This window comes from Clinocottus analis, unplaced genomic scaffold, assembly GCF_023055335.1.
Source record: "Clinocottus analis isolate CAN_PGR_092001 unplaced genomic scaffold, fCliAna1.0.p SCAF_38, whole genome shotgun sequence".
Taxonomy (NCBI): domain Eukaryota; kingdom Metazoa; phylum Chordata; class Actinopteri; order Perciformes; family Cottidae; genus Clinocottus; species Clinocottus analis.
Window position 1 is genome coordinate 1197709 of NW_027176131.1, and position 16444 is coordinate 1214152.

Sequence of the window (16444 nt, forward strand, 5' to 3'; positions counted from 1 at the left end):
GCTACACCGTTTTTCTTAATTGTGCATCTTTATAAGGTTACATATAAAATGAGACTCAGCAGATCTTCTCAAAAAATATAGTCAATATCTGCTGCCGACTTATAATAAGAGAAACTCCTCAAATAAATAAATAGTGTTTTAACAGTGAGTCTTTTGTACTGCAGATACTAATAAAACTAATACAACAAATACACGTAATGGCCATTGGCCACCTGGAACGAATGTGTCGCAGACACTTAGTGAAATATATATAAATATAAAGATAAATATATCCCCCATGCCATTCAGTACTGTTTATCGACCACCTCACAGTTATTTAAATTAAACTATTTAATTGCAATTACATTCTTCTAAAATAACTAAACAATTAAAAGTTGAAACTCCAAGTGAGTTTTCTATCATTAGTGTTTAGAGATATTGGCGGTAGTGATTGTCTCCCACACAGTGGGGCAGGACGTTAAGCTAGCATTAGCTAAGTAGCTAAGGAGACGTTAAGCTAGCATTAGCTAACCAGCTAAGTAGCTAAGAAGACGCCAAACCCGCCATGATGATACCAACAAGCCGTTTGTTTAGCCTCGGTACTGCGACATAGCTCGGTGAGTAACACTCACATGTTCCCGGGGCGAAGGGGACCTCTCAGCGACCCACGAGGAGGTAAAAAGACGAAAGTTACCGTTAGCAAAGATGGCGTCTCTTCCTCCTCAACTGACTTGCACTTAACGTTGCGACGTCCTCAGATTCACCGCGATGACCAGTTGGCCCACTTACCGAGCCTGCAGTTTATATATATATATATATATATATATATATATATATATATATATATATATATATATATATATATATATATATATATATATATATATATACTGACGTTATATATTATGAGGCAGTATCTTAATGTGATCCAGTGATTATAATACCAAAAAATAGGAATGCACTGGTTAATAACATGCTACTTTTTATTGGATGTTTTTTAATGGACATTATTGTTTTAAGTCCAACAGCTTCCATGTATTGAGTGACTCATATACAAAACATATTATTACAATGGGAACATGAAAATATATCTAGTACAATATTCTCTTTGCATGTTTTTATTTTAATTAGATAAAACATTTTTATATTCAGGAAGGTGTTTTTGACTTTGTGTTGAATCACTGTCAGTTATTTCTTTTTTTTTAAGAGTATGTTTTTATTTATTTATTCTATAATTGGCTCTGAGGCACTCTGAGATTCTTATGAATAAAATGTGCGTTACAAATAAAATGCATTATTATTATTAGATGAATAAAGGACAAAGCAATTCAAAAGATGAGACATCCTTCTTTCAATCCAACGTAACAAAGTCGTAAAGTGCAAAAAGTGAGTATCTCTTTATTAAGGATAATACAATACAGTACGAATTCAATTTGAATACATCTCCTTCCATTCAGCAAAATCACATACAATGCACGCCTCACATGTTTTACAGTAATCTACTATGGAAGTTGAGCATTATCTTATTCTTACAATGTTTATACATGTTGAACATTGGACCACGCAGCAATAAGAACAACTCCTACTGCTGCATATGTTTTGTTGTTGTACTTCTGTAAAAGGATGACAGCGTCAGATCATATTCATCAACCCAGAAGTCAAATCCTCCGTCGTTGCAGAGCACGAACACAGAGAAAGCTACAGTGACGTTTCAAAGTGCATCATGACTTTTGGTCAACTTAAATTTCACATGTTTATGGTCTGTTAAATGAAGAGAACTCACATATATATATTATATTAAGGAAATGCCTACTCTGCAAATTGAAAAAGCTCATACAACATCAGTGGAAAAAAACAACAAAAAAACAGCGAAACATGGTCAAATGTGAAACCGATTATCTCGCTGAACATCACACAACAAAATGCTAAATTAGTGCAACAATAACTGCATTTAGATTTCAGTCAAATATAAATGCGTCATTGTGATGCAATTGAAGGCTAATAAAACATTTTCACATTTTATAAATCGCCGTTCTCTTAACTAAAAGGTGCTGCATATGATTTGATGTGAGAAATACTCCGAAAATTCAGTTATCTTGGACCACAGCGGCATGACGGAGCGAAGCAAAGACGAGCCCGGGTCATGTGAACTACAGTACTTCTACATCTACCAGATTAAAATAACCTTCATAAAATGATGGTGAATACAATATATATAAAAAGAAAAAAGATGAGAAAAGCATTGATGAAAGCAGTGAGACCACAGCAAGCAGAGTCATTTAAAAATCATATAAAACTATTTAGTTCCATACACACAAAAAAAGACCAGAACCAGCCTCCACGTCAGTTCCTGAACTGGATCAGAGCGCGTGTGTCGTGTGTCACGTGTCACGTGTCACGTGGGATATAAACATGCAGGGTGACGCCGCGCAGACCCCAGAACGACTTCACGCGTGGAACATAAAGTTGCTTTTACGGTCTGACCGGAAACTCTGTGCGTTAGATTTGCAAAAGTTCGACATTTTAGGGGAACAAATTCCCTTTCTGCAGGAGCGTCCGATTGAAGATTGATGCAACGTCCAACAACCCTCACATCCGACGGTCCCAAAGAAAGTGAATAAGCATCAACAAATATCCTATTTATTTTGAGTCAAACCCATCTGACCCTCGGCCTCCTTCGTCCCGTCGCGTGACATGAAAGGTTCACATCATAAAGTGCCTCGTTCCCAACGCACGCCAACTCCTCCTCACCTGTAGTGATTAGTTTGACCCAGACATTACTGTAAAACCTGCCCTTTTGGATAATCTGTGTGTTAAATGAATAATTATTATTTATTGTTATAACGTACTACAACTACAGACAACGTTTTATCACACACACTTCCCATAAAGCACCACATCTACAATACTTGGCTTACAAAGAGCCTCCTGGGGTTTTTTGTTTAGTTTTTTAAAGGACTTAAGAGACGAAAAGGAGCAGGAAACCTGCTGGTTTCATCTGCATCGTAAGCTTCTGTTTGTGGCGTGTTTGTGTTGCAATGCGTCAAGTCTACGTGGTGCGGTGTGGCCTCCTCTCGGTCACGCGGTGGGCTCCGCGTGCTCATGTTAAGGCCTGTGCGGGTGCCCCGCCTCGTCCGCCAGGTTCAGGATGTAGCCGGCGATGTCGTCCTCCGTGGGGAAATCGGACATGACCCACGACTCGTTGTCGGCGGTCACCTGCAGGCGGCAGATGGGACAGTTCCTGCTCTGCCCGCTCCTGCAGGAACAAGAGAGAGTTTGTAAGTTACTTGTACAATGAGAAGCGTATTTTGCCGTTTCCTCCAACAAACCACGTTACAATAAAAGGTAATGAATAAAAATAAGGCACAATATAAAGTAGAGGCATTGCACGAGCAAAAAAGGCACAAGAATGCGATGACAGTGTTGCACAAACAGTGTATAAAGTGAAATTAATTCAAGCTGCAATCCCATCTTCATCCTCCTCATCTCACCATTTATCAATGCACTTCTGGCAGAAGCTGTGAGCGCACGGCAGAATGAGGTCGGCCTTTCCGTCCATGCAGATGCAGCACTCCTCCTCGTCGGTCAGCTGCTTCACTCTGTAGCAAACAAGAGAAGAAGTTTGAATTCTCTTCTCAAGAGGAAGGTATCGCTCTTTAAAACAAATTGCCTCATGTTGAATGAGTCATGATGGCTTATTTTAAATGATTTATCTGAGAAGAATACATGTCTGTGGAATGAAACCGCATGGAAATGTGAAAATGATCGTCTCATCCTCCACCAGCTGCAACATAACTTGTTTGTCCATCGTTTCAGTTGCCCGTGGACATTTAAAAACCCTTTTACTGTTGTCCAGCTGCACTTACGTCTGTACCGAGTAAGAGGAATAAAATCATTTAAAACTGCCTTAATATATTCACACGGTGGGCGGTTTGACTCCCGGCTCCTCTCAAAGTCAAAGTGTCCTCGGGCAAGACACTCGGCATGAAATTGCCCCCGATGGCTCGCCAGCACTCAGCGTGGTGGCTCGCCGCCATCGGTGTGTTCAATGTGGGGGAATGAGAAGAAAATGGCAACGCAAATTTGACTATTGCTGCGCGTGCACCCACCTGCCCATCCACATGCTGGCCTGGCAGGACTCGGTGGAGGGCAGCTGGGCGGACGGGCCCTCGGTGGCGCCCTCTGCAGACAGAACCTCTGCAGCCTGGCTGGTGACGTCGCGGTACAGCTGGATGAACTGGTACAGGTTCATGATGCGCGACGCTTCCATCGTGCCGGTCTCTTTGTTGATCTATGGAGGGAGGGGAGGCAAAGAGGATCACATGACTGACTTACACGCACACGACACACTGCTGTAGCAATGTGTGTGTTGATGCTACAGTCACAATCCTACACGGGGCAAATTATCACTCAAGTGCTGCACAAACATAACTGTGTGTTCCTTTTAAATAAAGGAATCAATCACAAGAAGTACAGCTGGAATATTGAGGGCAATATGTAATATCTCTAAGTGCAATAACCTCAAACACACTCTTATGCTCCATGATGAAAAATACTGACTCACAAGTCTCAGAGACGGAGTGAAAGTTTGAGATGAGGCTGCTTATCTCTTGATGCCCGAAAGACTTTGATTATAATCTTGAGCAGACGTGAGAACTTAAATGTTTCCTAACAAAAAATGATGTCACTGAAACTGGAACAGAAAGGTCAGCTGTCCTTCTCTCCCTCAAAATGAAAAGGTGTGGCCAGATGATGCTGTTGGCTGGCGGTGCGTGCGGGCAGGTTGTCGGGTCTCACCTTGGTGCAGAGGACCCTGACGGCCACCTTCCACAAGGCCGTGGCATCGGATCCCGGCTGCACCTCAAACAGAAGGTGCTTCTGCTGTCCAGTCGCCAGCTTGGCCGTACTGAGAGAGGTCCAGCAGAAAGACAAGAGGGTTTAACGCCACGAAACATTCTGCATTGTTGTTTCTGATATTTCCATTAACGCAGCTCCACATGCAAGCACACACACAGACACACAAAGTAATGACCGGTGTTTGGAAACTTTGCTACAATTAGCTGTGAGTTTTTGTAACTCACTTTAACTCTTCCTCTCAGTTACGACCTCTGATAGCTAGGAAGCTGAAATTAAATGAGCGGAAGCAGGACTTTAAGCATGAGGAACAAGATCCTGGATGGGGGACTAGCACTAAGGCTAGCTGCTCTGAGTTTAGCTCTCAGCCACTAGAGTCTACCAACGAAACCAAAAAGGAAATCACCTAAAAATCCAAATCATTCAAATATTGAAAAAAACTCAACAGTCAACACTTTTTGCTCCAAAGCAGACCTCTTCATTCCAGCGTCCCTACGCAACATTAAAGCAGCTAGAAAAGCCGCCGTACGTTCACACAACTGGACATCAACGCCCGGGACAGACTGCAAACTTACACGTCGTTAAGTTCGGACACCCTCGCCAGAAACTCCTCGTAGGTCAGGTAGCCGCTGTCACGCACCAAGGCGGCGTGTTTCACCAGCTTCTCAGGCAGACGGGTCATCACCGCCTGACCTGAGAGCTGCTGGCCCATCCTGGCAGCAGCAGCAGCAGCACGTATGAAGCAGCACTGGCAGGAAGCTGCACCTCATTCAGTTCTGCAGAGCCTGTTGGGAAGTGAAGCGTTAACAACTGGTGGGGTAAAACAGGAATGTCGGGAGATTAGACTTTGGCTCAAAGTTCCAGTTAACCCGAAAAGTTAAGTTGCTTCATGAGTTTGAGATCAATTCTCTGTGCAGGCCACTTTGTTTTTAATCATCATGTATATATCTACGTGGGGGGTTCAGTGACACTTTAAACAGGGCGGGGCCGGGGAGCAAAGCACCAATCTTGTGCTTAAAGGACGAAGGTTAAAGGTCTCAGGGGGTTGTGTGTTAGCCGTAAAGCCTCTCGAGGCTGATTTGGGATTTTGGGCTGTAGAAGTAAAAGACGATGACTTGATTTGACACTTTAGAGCAATAACATTTGGAGCTAAGGGGCCGAACCAAACCGCTGAAAACCAGCCGCAGAACAAAAGTACACAGACATATTTCTGAGTATGAAGCCAGTTAAATAGAAAAAAGCAACAGTGCAACTAGCAATTATTTTCATTATCGATAAATCTGACAATTATCTTTTTCCAATTGAGCAAACTTGACCACAACTTCACAGAGCCAACCCAGACATCTTCAACATGCATATTGTTTGACCAACAGTCTAAATACCCCCAAAACATTTATCTTCCACTAATGTATGACAAAGACAAGCAGGACATCTTCTCACTTTAGATGATGGAATAGCCCAATATTGGAGAGGTTTTGCTTCTTTTTTTTTTTGCTTGAAAATCGACTCAAAATAGTAAAAAAAAAAAACTTCTTCTGTGATTGACTAATCAATTAATCGACCAACCCCTTCAGCGCTAAAGAAGCTATTTAGGCGAAAAACTCAAGTGAAAGAGAAATTCTTTGAGGCAATTAAGAAATGCCAATGACGTGGACAAACAAAAAAACAAACAAATCCTGTCCTTAAAGTAACGTGTAATACTTAATGTAGCATCTAACCAACATCGAAATCATTGGAAACTCAGATAAATAACCATTATCACGTTTTTCAGGATCATTCTGCTGTTAAACCAGCCGACGTTAAATATCGTTCATGTCACCGTGGTTTATAAAAACTAATTAAAAACATATTCACCGTTAGAAATAATGCACCAACCTCAACTCAAACACGACTGGCTAGCGGTTAATACTTCAACAGCAGTTTGCTAACGACAGCTAGCGTCGCTTTACACGTAAATAACCACGAAATGAAGCCAACAAAGATGATCGATAAATAAAATATCTTCTCTCGTGACACGAGAGGAGAAAATCAAACATCTTATTTTCTTACCAAACACTTGACAACGTCCGAGACGAGAAGAGACGCAGCGGAAACTTCACTCCGCGCTGTTAGCTTTCGTCTGTGTTGACACAACACGGTCGCGGTTTGATGACGTCGTTTAAGATTCTTCCTCCTCTTCCTTTGGGGTTTAGACTTTGCAGTTTGCATCCTTTATGTCGCACTACCGCCACCTGGTGGAGGTAGTTAACGCCTACATTTTACAGCGTGGACGTTTTTCTTTTAAATCTCGTCTCAATCCCCAAAAACTAAAAGTGAAGGATGAATTATGACTGTCTTAAGATTTAAAGATCATTTTATGTGATTTGTGTTCTTACTTTACCTTTGACTGTAAATATCATGATGATGATTAATCTGATTTAATGTCCATCAATACAATTTCTTTATTCATATAATTTAAAACTAGTTTAAACTTTATAATTATTATTATCACCACAACGTTATTATTATTATTATTTTTATTTTTTTTAACATGTTATTATTTTTATTATTAGTGATAGGTTTGGGTTGAATTCAAGTTTTAAAAAAAGTAGTAAAAACCCTTTTTTAACTTTAAGTTTTGGGTAAATTAATCTGTGTATATATTTCCTTTATTGACAAGTTTAAACGCAGAGATTTTCTGTTTGAAGTTAACACAATAGGTTAATTAAATTAAAGTTGGAAACATAATACCTGCCATAAAAAAATAACAACCTGTCTCTTTCATCAGATTTAACTTAATTTTAATAAACATAAATGTTCTAATACCGTATAATATGTTAATAGCAAACATTCTATTCAGACATGAACAGGAAATTATTACTTATAAACTGTTGTATTTGATGATGCAATATTAAAACTAACTTGGTATTCAGAATATTTACAATAGTTTATATGAAGTTTTGTTTTTACACGTTCAAACCCAGATTGAAGATATATATCTTACATCAAGTCATTTTTTCCAGAGTTTTGTGGTTCAGTTGCTGATCAATGAGGCGTTTGTGTGTCATCATTGATTCTCCAGCAGATGGCAACAAAGGAAAAGGAAACAGAGACACCTGCTGATAAAAGTGAACAGACTGAATCTGTTCAGAACATGAAATGTGAAATAAAGATCTGAGGAGGACGTTTTATGCAAGAGTTCAAGTTCCTCCAGTTCTTTAACTATCAAGTCATTCATCTCAAGTCGTGCACCTGATTGATGATTATAACACATTTGACTCATTTTAATTTTTTTCTCGTGTTTTCCGGAGCAGGAGAAACTTCTTTTATATTTATATTCATACATCTGATCCTGAGGCTGCAGCTCAGCTCACAAGTCCTGACAGAATCACACATGAAGAAAGTCTAATGAGCCATTTAAACTTTCCCTCCTCTGGATTTCCTTTCCCCTCTTTCATGTCTGTATTCAGATTGTGTTTGATTTCAGATGCAGAGCTGAACACCCCCCTCCTGCCCCTCCTCCTCCTCTTCCTCCTCCTCCTCCTCCTCCTCTTCCTTTCTTCTTCACCCTTAAAGAAGCGATTGATTAAGTCTGGAAAGCATAACGTTCACTAAAAGAAAAAGTCCAGATTTTATATAGTTTTTTATCACTGATGGATGAACCAGGTTATAAAAGCGTACCGGCCCTTTAACCCGTAGAAAACTGTGGAACCAGTTTTGTCTCTAGACCTCTTTTCCCTGTTTGAGTCGTTGTAGGAACCCCAAATTAATTCCAATACTTGTGTTTATTGGATGTATTTGTTCAGCAAAGTCTTAGAAAAAAAATGTATATCTGCAAAAAAGCATGATATGAGCCAGATTCCCCAAAAAGCCTCCTGGAGCGTCAATAAGACACCTTTTTGGAAAGATTAGGACCTAAAGAATCAGAACCTGCAACAAACATCACAATAAAACAAAGTCTTGTCCTGTTAGGAAGAAGTTTCAGTCAAAAAACTGTGTCGTTCGGTTCAGAAAGGCAAAAATTACTTATTTTATTTTTTATTTTTCAATAGATTGTGAGAAAGCAGCCGTGTAGGAAGAATTTTATATTTGGATTTAGGAAAAAGAACATTTGTATAAAGGCTCCACACTGTACACAACCTGTCATTTCAAACACACATTCACGTTGAAGACAACCCAAGAAAATATGGATTGAACACAAAGTTTCCCAGAAGAAGTCCGAGATGAACTCGCATCCCTAAATAAAAAACAAATAATCGCAGTACAAGACTCTGTTCCTTTGTGTTAAAACTGGCTGGCGGGCTGCGCCGTCCATAACCCGACCGTCCTGATGATGAGCCACTCCTTCTGCCCGGCGGTGACCACCACGCGCACGCACTCCACGTCGAAGCCGACCTTGCGGTCCACGCCGTCCACCTCCACGCTGCCGCCTCTGAACTCGCCCAGCGTGATGTAGGAGGAGCACTGCCGGCCCTGCTTGGTGTCCACGGCCCTGCGGCCCACCTCCAGCGCCCCGTGCAGCAGCACGTCGCTCCGCCGCTCCTCCGTGCCCGTCACCACCTTGATCCGCCGGATCTTGGCCGACTTGTCGAAGATGACCAGGAAGAAGTCGCCCGTGCACGGCGGCTTCCCCCAGAAGTACTCGTCCACGGCGCTGTAGGCCCTGGCGGCGTCGTAGCCCTCGAACACGTTGATGTTGGTGTACACGCTGGCGGGCGGGTTGTCGGGGACGTCCGCCGAGTCCTCCTCGAAGTCGTCGTCCTTCAGCTTGTTCTCGGCGCCCTTGTAGGAGGAGTAGTAGCCCATGTGCTGGAACAGCGAGGGCTTGAAGCGGATCACGTCCTTCTGGGCCAGCAGGCCCCGGAAGTGGATGAGCAGCCAGTCGCAGGGCATCTCCTGGTAGAACATGAGCAGGAAGTGGGCCAGGCGCGGCAGGTCCCTGGAGTGGTACAGCTTCCCGATGTAGCCCAGCTTGGAGAACTCCAGCATCACCCAGTAGGATCCCTCCCTGGAGGCGATCACCTTCTTCAGCGCCGTCAGGAAGTTGCGGGCGCAGCGCACGTCGTCCTCCAGCATCACGTAGAAGTGCGACAGGTTGGTGCAGAAGTTGAGCAGGAAGGCGTAGTCCACGTTCTGCTTGGAGCGGAACCGCACGCGGTCCTCCGGGTCGTCGTAGTTCCTCTTCAGCCCGTCCAGGGACGGGTAGTGCTCCTCGGGGGCCTGGATCACCAGCAGCCGCCCGGCGATGACGTGGTGGGCGAACTTCCTGGTGATCTCCTGCACCAGGTTCTGGCACCAGGCCAGGTCGAAGTCCGCCAGGTGGACCACCACCACCAGCTCCTTGAGCTCCTCGTAGCTGGACTGGTCGAAGATGGACTTGATGGTCTCCAGGAGGTAGTTCCCCTTCTTCCTCTTGACGGACGACAGCCCGATGGTGAGGTACTCTGTGGGCAGGAAGCGCTTTTGTTCAGTCAACTTTTACTTTGTCAGGAAATAACGTCGGCGCCGTCGGCGGGAACTTACTTTTGCGCGGCAGCGGCGTCCCGGCCAGGTAGCGGTACGACACGTTGATGCTGCCCGAGGAGTTGGACGGGTCCGCCGAGGCGTGGACGAAGCGCTCGGAGGCGACGGGCTGCGTCAGCGCCTCGCCCGCCGGACGTTTCTCAGCCTCCTGCGAGGAAGAGGAGGAAGAGGAAGAGTTCAGCTGCTGTAGTGGACTAAAAGTACTAATACAACACGGTGGAAGTACTCTGGAACCAGTAAAAATGTGACTTCATTGTAGTATTAGTGCTTAAGTATCAAGAGGGAAACGTCCTCTGTGACTGTTCTGCTGTTATGTAATAAATTATTAGATTATTAATAAAATAGCTGGATTATTTCTGCTGCAGAAGGTGAAAGGTCATTTCAAACTAAGGACTAATATTTAATAAATACATCAAATTAATAAAAAGATACATAAAAAACTCCAAAACGACATCGAAACAATGTCAATGACACACACACACACACACACACACACACACACACACACACACACACACACACACAATAACAGAAATGTTCATGATCATTTGATTAATCCTTTTAACTTGCACTTCAAAAAACTTCATTTCTAAAGTAACTAAAGCTGTCAAATAAATGTAGTGAAGCAAAGTACAACAGAAGTACAACAGAAGTACAACATGTAGGAGTAGAAGTACACAGTCTCACCAGCACGAAGCCATCGTCCATGTAGAGGTTGAAGAAGAGGAGGAAGGTGATGAGGAAGCCGAGGAAGGGGAACATGGACCGTTTCCTGAAACAGCGCATCGTGTCCGTGACCTTCCACATGAGCTTGAAGGTCGCTGAGGAAACACAGAGGAAGAGTCGGGCCTCAAAACTGAAATATGCAAATCATGTTTGGTGAGATTAAACATTTTCACCATTTTCTGGAATTCTGTCGTCGTCTAAAAGATCAAATTAAAAACCTCAGAACAGAAGCAGGACATTGACCGTATGAAGTTGTTCTGGCAACAAGTTGCCCGTTTAAACGTTGAGCAACGTCCCTTCTTGCTCAGTTTTCACACCAAAAGCTTGAACTCGCTCCACTTTATGCCGGTTCATTTGCGTCAATCGCACCGGAAAAGTGGGCGTGGCTTATCTCTGTGGTTTACCTCCGTAAAAAAAACGTCTAAAAAAAAGTCTAAAAAAGAAACGGTGTAAAAAAAAAAACGCTTTAAAAAAAAAACTGTCTGAAAAAAAAAAAACTGTCCGAAAAAAAAGGTCCAAAAAAAAAAAGATCTGAAAAACAACGGTAAAAAAAAAACGTCTAAAAAAAAAAAAAAAAAAAAGATCTGAAAAAAACCCTAAAAAAACGTCTAAAAAAAAAAAAAAAAAGATCTGAAAAAAACGGTAAAAAAAAAAACGGTAAAAAAAAAAAAAACGGTAAAGAAAAAGACAAAAAAACGGTAAAAAAAAAGAAAAATCTCCACCATTGAAATGATCACAAGTTCTGCTCTCCACTTCTTGTCTCGCTTCTTTTCGTTGTGAACGCAGCGTGTTTATTCGCCGGCCTCGATGAGAGCTGAAGGAGTCAACCGCCAGAATACAGAATGCAGCAGAAACTAAAAATGAACGAAAAGATTCTAAAACTCTCAGAAGTCGCTGAACGTCGAGGCGCCGAGGCCGATTCCTGACGCTCCATCATCGGAGCGCTCCGGTGATCCAGATGTTTACTCCTCGTGTTGACAGAGTTTTAAGATAAAAACAAAACAACAACCGCGCGTCCTATTTGGCAGCTCATCTAAGAAACGATCCCACGACACGCTGCCCAATTCTGATGTCTGCGTAACACCAGAAGGAGAAGCTTTTCAACCCTGAGCCTCCTCCTCCTCCTGCCTCTCCTTCTGCCTCTCCTCCTCCTCCTCCTCCTCCTCCTCCTCTTCCTCCTCCTCTTCTACCTCCTCCTCCTCCTCCTCCTCCTCCTCCTCCTCCTCTACCTCCTCTTCCTCCTCCTCCTCCTCTACCTCCTCTTCCTCCTCCTCCTCCTCATCTTCTTCCTCCTCCTCCTCCACAGTGACAGTGATGGTGGAGGTCGGCTCGAGTTAAATAACTCAATAAAGAAGTTCATATTATTAGTTGTTATCGTCTGGAGGAGAGAAGACAAAAGCTTCACCTGAGAGACACAACGAGGGATGTGAGCCAATATGAGACACACACACACACACACACACACACACTTGCACAAACACTTTCACACACACGCTCACACAGACATACACACAGAAACACACACAGACACACACTCACACACATACACACACTCACTCACAAACAGACACCTAGACACACACAAACTTTCACACACTCACACACAGACACACAATGTCACACAATCACACTCACACAGACACACACACATACAGACACACACTCACACACTAACTCACAGACACACACACACATACAGACATACCCACACTTTCACACACTCACACTCACACAGACACACACACACACACACACACAGACACACACTCACACTCACACACACACACACACCCGCACTCACACAGACACACACTCACACAGACACACACTCACACTCACACACACACTCACACAGACACACACACACACACTCACACAGACACACACTCACACTCACACAGACACACACTCACACAGACACACAGACACACACTCACACTCACACAGACACACACTCACACTCACACAGACACACACATCCATTATTTGCAGAATCAGATATCGACACATGAATATCTAACGAGGCGAAAGAATAAAAAAAGGTTTTGTTTTGTTTGTTTTCTGTGAGTGAATGTAAACAACAACAACAGCTCACGTACGTCTATATGGAAATGAGGCTTCGTCTATGAATAAATAAAGAACCGTGTTGGTCTGTTGGCTTTCGCTCCTCAGCCAAGTTATGTTTTTATGTGTTTTGTTTTTCCAGCAGATGATGAGCTCGTTGCTGCGACTCAATCCAGATTAGAGGCAGCGGAATAAAAAGCAGGAATATTGACGATCCCACTGCAGCGCCACCTCGTCACCAGCAGAGCGCTCGCCTGTAGTTCCATGAATGAAAACAGGAAGCCGTGTTTTTTAAATATGAATAAATACGAGAGCGTCTCTACGAGTTGAAGCCCAGAGATTCAGACGCGTCCAGATTTACATCTTCAACGAAAGCTCGGGAACGAAATTAGGATTAAAGGGCCAGAGCGCCGCGTCCTCTTAAAGGGCCAGAGCGCCGCGTCCTCTTAAAGGGCCAGAGCGCCGCGTCCTCTTAAAGGGCCAGAGCGCCGCGTCCTCTTAAAGGGCCAGAGCGCTGCATCCTCTTAAAGGGCCAGAGCGCCGCGTCCTCTTAAACACATGAAGGACTTCTATACAACCAGAGGAGTCGCCCCCTGGTGGTCAGGAGAGAGAATGCAGCTTTAACACATGAAGCATAGACTTCTATACAACCAGAGGAGTCGCCCCCTGGTGGTCAGGAGAGAGAATGCAGCTTTAACACATGAAGCATAGACTTCTATACAACCAGAGGAGTCGCCCCCTGGTGGTCAGGAGAGAGAATGCAGCTTTAACACATGAAGCATAGACTTCTATACAACCAGAGGAGTCGCCCCCTGGTGGTCAGGAGAGAGAATGCAGCTTTTAAGGAACACTCGTGACGAGGCGGGATGAGCAAAAGGTTTCTTTTGTCAGAATCAAACACCGAGAGCTGATGAGATATTTCAGCTGTCAGGATGCAACAAAGACAGAAACAGCCTCAGGTGGGCCAGGAAACGTCTTTTTGTTGGTGCAATTCTGCACATTTTATGGATTTATTTTTCTTCTCTAACATCACCTGTCAGTTCGTATCGGAAACGGATCCTGAAATGAAGATTAACAGCTCCAAAAGAAGAAAAAAGACCGTCAAGACTTGAGCAGTAATTTGGAAAATTGTCGGGCTCGCAGCCCGAATGAAAGTTAAAGGAGACGAGTCGGCCGCTGGAGGCCTTTCAGAGTCGATATCCAGAACCAGCTGTGAAAGAATGAAAGAGCGACGCTTTGAATTCAACAGCTTCCATCAAGGTGCCTTTCAGCGAAGACACTTCATCCCAATGAGCTGCAGCAGCGGCGTGAAGGGAGATTTCTGTCTTTATTACGCCAGCAAATGTCTTGTTTGTAGGTAAATTACCTGACTGCACATCCAAAATCTTTGCTCTAAAAAAAGAAATTGCTAAAAAAAAAGGTCCCCCAAAAATTGTCTTAAAAAAAAAGGTCTAAAAAAAAAATGTCCAAAAAACGGTCTTGAAAAAAAAAGTAAAAAATAAATAAATTAAAAAAAAGTAAAAAAAAAAATTTGCAAAAAAAGGTCTTGAAAAAAAAACACCCTCAGAAAAAAAGGCTAAAAAAAATTTTTTTTGGAGCGCAAAGATTTTGGATTTGCAGTCAGATAATTTACCTACGAACAAGACATTTGCTCACGTAATAAAGACAGAAATCTCCCTTCATACAGCCGGAGCCTCCACCAGTAGAAAGGGCGTGCTGGTTGTACTGGGAGGCTCCGGCTGCTTCACCGTGTGCAGTGCTGAGTCTGCTCGGTCAGCGAAAACACCCGAAACCAAACTGTTCCCTGAGTGACGATGAAAGATGGATGAGAGGCGGCGAGAGAATCTCAGAGACGCATCTCTGAGACGACCGGAGACTTTTACTAAAGCTTCTGTTTCCTGGTGTGAGCTCCATACATTAACACAGTCACTGTCAATGTAAAGGCACCACTGACTCCTCTGGTTGTATAGAAGTCTGTGCTTCATGTGTTGAAGCTGCATTCTCTCTCCTGACCACCAGGGGGCGACTCCTCTGGTTGTATAGAAGTCCATGCTTCATGTGTTGAAGCTGCATTCTCTCTCCTGACCACCAGGGGGCGACTCCTCTGGTTGTATAGAAGTCCGTGCTTCATGTGTTAAAGCTGCATTCTCTCTCCTGACCACCAGGGGGCGACTCCTCTGGTTGTATAGAAGTCTATGCTTCATGTGTTAAAGCTGCATTCTCTCTCCTGACCACCAGGGGGCGACTCCTCTGGTTGTATAGAAGTCTATGCTTCATGTGTTAAAGCTGCATTCTCTCTCCTGACCACCAGGGGGCGACTCCTCTGGTTGTATAGAAGTCTATGCTTCATGTGTTAAAGCTGCATTCTCTCTCCTGACCACCAGGGGGCGACTCCTCTGGTTGTATAGAAGTCTATGCTTCATGTGTTAAAGCTGCATTCTCTCTCCTGACCACCAGGGGGCGACTCCTCTGGTTGTATAGAAGTCTATGCTTCATGTGTTAAAGCTGCATTCTCTCTCCTGACCACCAGGGGGCGACTCCTCTGGTTGTATAGAAGTCTATGCTTCATGTGTTAAACAACAACAACAACGCGGCCCTTTGACTCGTTTCCCCCGGACTGTTTCTAAGCTTCCTGTAATGAGTCGAATGAACTCAGTGAGAGAGAGAGAGAGAGAGAGAGAGAGAGAGAGAGAGAGAGAGAGAGAGAGAGAGAGAGAGAGAGAGAGAGAGAGAGAGAGAGAGAGAGAGAGAGGCCATACGAGACGTACACGAAGAGGAAATGCTTAAAAAAGAAAAGCCTTCATCTCTTATGAAACCGTCTGTAATGAGATGCCGTTTAATAAGCAGCGTGTTGAGCAACAAAGCCTTTTGATAAACTCTATTGTTCATCTGCCTGTTGACATCCAGCCACACGGACCCTGCTGAGAGAGTGTGTGTGTGTGTGTGTGTGTGTGTGTGTGTGTGTGTGTACTTTGTTTAAAGAGTATAAATACAACTTAACCCGTTAAACTGTGGAAGAAATTTTATCTCAGATCTCTTTTTCTCTATTTGAGTCATTGTAGGAACCCCAAATTAATTCCAATACTTGTGTTTATTGTATGTATTTGTTCAGCAAAGTCTTGGGAAAAAAATGTATATCTGCAAAAAAATCACTTTTAAAAGATATTTTGATGGTAACTACGAACATCCAGCATGATATGAACCAGATTCCCCAAAAAGCCTCCTGGAGCGTCAATAAGACACCTTTATGGAAAGATTAGGACCTAAAGAATCAGAACCTGCAACAAACATCACAATAAAACAAAGTCTTAGTCTGTTA

General features: G+C 43.4%; 2 protein-coding genes across 2 annotated transcripts; both read right to left on the reverse strand.

The window, feature by feature from the left end:
* Window positions 1-1352: 1352 nt before the first annotated feature.
* Window positions 1353-6975, reverse strand: rnf141 (ring finger protein 141). The gene is made up of 6 exons (XM_068596594.1): window positions 6883-6975; window positions 5409-5618; window positions 4777-4885; window positions 4089-4270; window positions 3471-3578; window positions 1353-3235 (listed from the first exon to the last, which is right to left on the reverse strand). The coding sequence occupies exons 2-6, from the start codon at window positions 5543-5545 to the stop codon at window positions 3085-3087; spliced, it is 687 nt and encodes a 228-aa protein (XP_068452695.1). The 5' UTR covers window positions 5546-5618; window positions 6883-6975; the 3' UTR covers window positions 1353-3084.
* A 1843-nt stretch (window positions 6976-8818) lies between these two features.
* LOC137799746 (alpha-1,3-mannosyl-glycoprotein 4-beta-N-acetylglucosaminyltransferase C-like) lies at window positions 8819-11153 on the reverse strand. Its single transcript, XM_068596556.1, has 3 exons — window positions 11023-11153; window positions 10336-10483; window positions 8819-10256 (listed from the first exon to the last, which is right to left on the reverse strand). Exons 1-3 carry the CDS (start codon window positions 11140-11142, stop codon window positions 9097-9099), a joined length of 1428 nt encoding a protein of 475 aa, XP_068452657.1. The 5' UTR covers window positions 11143-11153; the 3' UTR covers window positions 8819-9096.
* Between the last annotated feature and the right edge of the window lie 5291 nt (window positions 11154-16444).